General features: G+C 36.0%; 1 protein-coding gene across 4 annotated transcripts in view; it reads right to left on the bottom strand.

The window, feature by feature from the left end:
- Positions 1-6,000, bottom strand: part of TBC1D8B (TBC1 domain family member 8B) — an 84,701-nt gene that overhangs the window by 54,901 nt on the left and 23,800 nt on the right. For all 4 annotated transcript variants that reach the window (XR_003429298.1, XM_027089450.1, XM_027089452.1 and 1 more), the window contains exon 7: positions 5,334-5,501. Coding sequence is in view for 3 of the 4 variants with exons in the window: in XM_027089450.1 (XP_026945251.1) it covers positions 5,334-5,501 (168 nt within the window). In the remaining variant the exon portion in view is untranslated. The remainder of the gene's footprint in view (positions 1-5,333; positions 5,502-6,000) is intronic.

The raw sequence follows: 6,000 nt of genomic DNA, 5'->3' as shown, positions 1-6,000 counted from the left end.
TTTTTTTTTTTTTTTTTTTTTTTTTTTTTTGGTGGTACGCGGGCCTCTCACTGCCGTGGCCTCTCCCGTTGAGGAACACAGGCTCCGGACGCGCAGGCTCAGCGGCCATGGCTCACGGGCCCCGCCGCTCCGCGGCATGTGGGATCCTCCCGGACCAGGGCATGAATCCGCGTTCCCTGCATTGGCAGGCGGACTCCCAACCACTGCGCCACCAGGGAAGCCCTCTTCACTTTCTTAATGGTATCATTTGTACAACAAACATTTTTAATTTTGATGCATCCAATTTGCATATTTTTTCTTTTGTCGTGTTTTTATGTCACAGCTAAGAAAAAAATTGCCTAATTCAAAGTCATGAAGATTTACTCTTATGTTTTCTCTAAGAGTTTTATAGTTTTAGCTCTTACATTTAGGTCTTTGATCCATTTAAAGTTAATTTTTGTGTATGGTGTAAGAAAAGGTTCAACTTTATGTTTTTTTGTATATGTATGTGGATATCCATTGTGCCCACACCATTTGTTGAATAGACTGTATTTCCCTCTTTGCATTTATTTGGCACTCTGTTGAAAAATCAATTGACCAGGGATTTCCCCGGTAGTGCAGTGGTTAAGAATCTGCCTGCCAATGCAGGGGACACAGGTTCAATCCCTAGTATTGGAAGATCCCACATGCCACAGAGCAACTAAGCCTGTGCGCCACAACTACTGAGCCTGCGCTCTGGAGCCTGCGAGCCACAACTACTGAGCCCATGTGCCACAACTACTGAAGCCCACGCACCTAGAGCCCGTGCTCTGCAACAAGAGAAGCCACTGCAATGAGAAGCCTGCACACCACAACAAAGAGTAGCCCCCACTCGCCACAACTAGAGAAAGCCCACACGCAGCAACGAAAACCCAACACAGCCAAAAATAAAATTAATTAATTTTAAAAAATCAACTGACCATAAATGTAAGACTTTATTTCAAGACTCTCAATTCTATTACACTGATCTATATGTCTAACCTTACACCAGGATAATGCTGTCTTGTTTACTACAGCTGTGTAGTAAGTTTTGAAATTGAGAATTTTGAGTCCTCCAACTTTGTTCTTCCTCTTGAATACTGTGTTAGCTATTCTGGGTCCCTTGTATTTCCACATTAATTTTATGATCTCCAAAGCTTTACTCTGAATACATATCAGTTACCCAGCTTCTGTGGATTGTAACTATACCAGAAGTCTGAAGTTACCACTAGAGGTACTAAAAAAAGGCTCACTTAACATCATCCCTTTCAGTTTAGTAGCTTAAGAAAGATGAAAAGAACGTCCATGACTAAGGTGGAGGAAAAGTAGAAGTTTAGGGTAAAGCAGTCCAGTAGTATTTCACCTTGAAACCCAAGAAGCCAACAAGACCTAGAAGGGTTGGAAGTTAAGAGGATTCAGGGAAAGTTTAAAAGGAGTATTCAAATCAATGTCTGAATATAAGGGTAGGACAGAAGAATCTTACAAAGGAAAAAACTATTAGTGAGTATACGTCCTATATTACAACACTTTTCTTTTTTAAAAAGCTTGTTTTGACAAGTCTACTATTAATGTTACATTTTGCTGTTCTAATGAGGGATTATGTTTTTGCAAAACCGATTTAAAAATTCATGGCTGGAGTCTGGGTCTCAAGCAAAGTACATTCCCTTAAGTTAGGCCATATGACTGAGGAACCAGTTTATCTATTAGTAGTATATCTAAACTACAGGAAAAGTAGCCAAGAAGGAAAAGAAAAATTAACCCTTAAGTTATGAAACCCCAAACATCAATATATAAAAGGGATGACAAGTGTGCTGCTTCTATCCATGATTACCTTTTAAGTATTCACAAAGATCACATCAACATATCCACCTTCAAAGATGCTGGTTTAAATCAATTTAATATTTGAATTGTTTGAAGAGCATAATAAAGTATTCAGGAAACTAAGCTTAAATTACTTAACTTTTTTTTTTGGCTCTGGCTCTTTTGAATGGGAGGATTTTACCCCATGGCCATACCAATTTTATATATCCATTTATTCGGATGCTCACACTTGTGACAGTTATAAATTTGGCACTCATCAGACATTTGGTGCCTGAGCAAAATCCAATCACATGAGGAAGCAACACAGGTTGTTGACTTTATAACAGGTATTCTTAGACTTGGTTTGGTTTTTGGTATCTGCTATTGACTTTAGAAATAGCATATGGCTTCTAAAGGTGAAGAAAAGGCAGGGTAAAGATTAATATTTCTTTATGTGTAACTTTTCTACAAACTATTAGATTTAAATTAGAATATCTCACGAACTCAGCATAATAATGATGGTTGGGGGCCAGAGTTGACCTGTAAAATAAAAAATTACAGCAAAAATACAAGGAAATACTTCTCTTAGATATCAGAAGCTTATCTTAAAATAGGCTCCTGTTCATAGCACGTAATTTTAAATTAGCGCTAATTTTATTTTTAATAAAATTTCTGATTTCCTAACGTTGAAATAAATCTACTCCACACAGCCTAATTTATATTATAGTTACAGAAAACATATTACTTTATTCTTTTTTTGTTTTTTTTTTTTTTTGCGGACCCCAGGCTTTTTCTTTTTTTGCCTCTTCCCTTGCGGAGCACAGGCCCCGGAAAGCACAGGCTCAGCGGCCATGGCTCACGGGCCCAGCCGCTCCGCAACATGTGGGATCTTCCCAGACCGGGGCACGAACCCGTGTCCCCTGCATCAGCAGGCGGACTCTCAACCACTGCGCCACCAGGGAAGCCCTACTTTATTCTTATTAAGGCAAACAAACACCAGTTGTGTGGGTTAAACTATTATTCTTATCTGCATTATTGTGTAGGATAAGGAAGCCATTACTTCTAATTTTAAAAACTTAGAAAGATAGGGCTGGTTATGAGAACTAATGAAACAAGTATGTTTATATATGCTTTGATAATCTGTAGAAGATATTTGCCCTTCTAAACACTTCAGTGCATACATAGCTCAACTTCTACGTCTTCTTGACATTCTATAGTTCCTATGAGCCACTTATAATGTAGTCTCAAAGCATCAAGTAAAGGATCTTTAGCAATATTTTCCCTCTTAGGCCACTTTGCTGAAAATTAAGCTAAAAGGGCCCACTTTTCTTTCATTTTGTATAGTTTTGAAAAATTACCATATCTGGTAATATTTCTTGAGTATATGTGTTAATAAAAAAATAAAAAATTAATGTGTTTTCTAAGCATTTGATTAGAATTTTTCAAAACCCATGTATGCACCCAGATTTTAACATAACTTAACAAAATGTGGAGAATTTTAATTGACATATTTAAAAATTTAGACAGAACTGGTACGTACGTACAATCCCAATTGTTTCTGGGAGCATTCGTTCTTTGTATCACATTTTGATGTACTCACAGGAAAAATTTCCTAGTCCTTCCTGTATTCATATTTAGATTCGTTGATTTAAATTTCTTTGAGATTTAGAATAAAAAGTCTTGTTGTTTGTGTAAATTTTACCAGATTTGGTAAAATTACAGAATATAATTTTTTTGTTTTAGTATGCTAGGTATAGCTATAAAATAATGTAACTACAATTTCTGTCATTTAGAAATCAAATGGAACCAGCTCCTGTTTAACAAGCTCTCTCTTTACTATTTTAAAAAATGTACTATAAATAAAGCTAGACATATACAGATAATACTAAAACAAGTTAATGTTCTTCCTCATTGCTAAGATAAAAATCTTCAGGGGAAATAGAATGTTATGACAATTTAAAAAAAATACATTTCCAAGGACCCAGTATACCAACTGGTATTTTGTACATATCTTTATTAAAACCTTTAAAAATGGTTAAGAGAAACTAGAAAGCTTAGAACTTTGACATACATCTGAAAAGATGGTAAACATTTTGAAACAAAATCCTTTCTTAACTGCTGAGCATATCCAACTATTAGAGGGGCCTGAGAGTTTTCAGGGGAAAAAATTCCAGTTATTCAGGTTTAAGAGACACAGATAAATTACAGAAGGAAACATAAGCAGAGCATTACATCCAACATACAGACTGAATCTGAAATGGACTAGGACAGAAAAACAAAAGTGAGATAAGCAAGAATATGGGAGCAAGACTGACCAGATTTTACTTATGTCCTCACATCAAACTATGGTATATCCTGGGTATATATTTGAAGAGAGTGAAAGATTAGTAAATTGGGGCAAGAAAACTCTAATGGCCAACATGAAAGTTCTGTGTCTGGAACTGAGATACACATATTTTTTAAAATTATGTTTTCATTGTGCTTTTCTATTATCAAAGGAAGAGTTAGTCTTGTCAATCCTGCATTCTAATTGACTTAGCATAATATTTTCAGTCTCTGCTCTGGAGAAAGAAGTAAAAGCCTCTATAATCCAATCCAAGTAAAATAATATAGCCAGTAAAGCCAATGTTGATATTTTTCTTTGAATTTTTAATTAAAATATAAGTAGTGGGGGCTTCCCTGGTGGCGCAGTGGTTGGGGGTCCGCCTGCCGATGCAGGGGACGCGGATTCGTGCCCCAGTCCGGGAGGACCCCATGTGCCGCGGAGCGGCTGGGCCCGTGGGCCATGGCCGCTGAGCCTGCGCGTCTGCAGCCTGTGCTCCGCAACAGGAGAGGCCGCAGCAGTGGGAGGCCTGCGTACGGCAAAAAAAAAAAAAAATATATATATATATATATATATATATATATGTAGTTATAATGTGATGTTTTATCAATCTATTAAAACATGAGATTCCTTGGCATTGAAAAAGAAAATTAATGTGAACTGAAACTATCTACATTTCCATAAAAGACAAACATCAAAATCAGGCTTTTGATCACCCTCTCTGCCAAGAATATTTGTCTTCTCTAATATTTTACTAGTAAATAGATATGTCACTATTTTGCTTTGGCCTAGATTATGCAAATAAGGCTGACCTACTTGATGTTAAATAAAAAGATAGATTGTCTCTCTACAGCAATAAGAGGAAAGTCCTTCTTCAATGCCTTATTGAATTCTCAAATATAGTTTGAGTTGTTAAAAGCCATGTTATGTGAAAGTACAAGGAGTGTATATATGATAAATAGCAAATATAGTCAAGAAAGATCAAATGATAATAATTTTTTTTAAAGTCTGAGTTCCTAAAAAAAGATAAAGTCCTTAATTCTCACTTTTGCTTTATGATGTGCCTTAGAGAATATAATTTCTTTGGTATTCATCTTTCAAAAAAACTCAACCTAAGTATAAATAGGAAAGGTACTATGAATTCCTTTTGAAAGTATGGACCACACAAAACACAAACCTTTTTATCAAAATGACTTGATTGCTAGATACTTACCTCTGTGCTAATATCGTGATACTGAGTTGAAGCTGCCCCGCACTTGAGCCAGAGTTTTGCCACCAATTGCTCAAATTCTTTAACTTCACTGAAGCGAAAAGCTGTTTTTCCTTTGATGCTAATGATGACAGATTTGCTGGAATCATTTGTCTTATCTATAGCTAAGACCTGGGGGATGAAAACATAAATGAATCGCATTTTCCCTTGTTACTGACAAGGTCAGGCAAAATGTGTTTAGCTTATTTTTTTGTGGCTACAAGTTTTGGTCTGTGGTAGGACTTAGTAAGAAATAGACTTTGGGTACTAGTTGTACCACTAATACAAGCAACCTTAGTGCAAGATATTTCACTTCTAAAGGAAAAGTTTAACTAACATGTAACCTTTAAAAATGACAATACAAATGTAAAAATTCAGGGCCGCAATATGGACAATTGATTTCTGACTTACATAAAAGCTATCAATTCTATTCTTTCTGACCATGTGTATCAAATATGATAGTATAAATTTTGGTATCCATGTCATAAACATCCGAGTGATCATGCTCCATGTTGAGTCATCCCAAACTCTTATCTTGTTTATTAATTTTTAATTTTTTTCTCTTTTCATTTTCAATAAGAGCTGTAAGGCTCTTATCCTAGTACTCTTATCCTCAGGAATGGTACTCTTA

This window comes from Aethalodelphis obliquidens, unplaced genomic scaffold (assembly GCF_003676395.1).
Source record: "Aethalodelphis obliquidens isolate GAN/ISIS:26980383/991018 unplaced genomic scaffold, ASM367639v1 scaffold66, whole genome shotgun sequence".
In the NCBI taxonomy this organism is placed as follows: Eukaryota; Metazoa; Chordata; class Mammalia; order Artiodactyla; family Delphinidae; genus Aethalodelphis; species Aethalodelphis obliquidens.
This window is presented reverse-complemented; position numbering and strand designations above follow the sequence as displayed.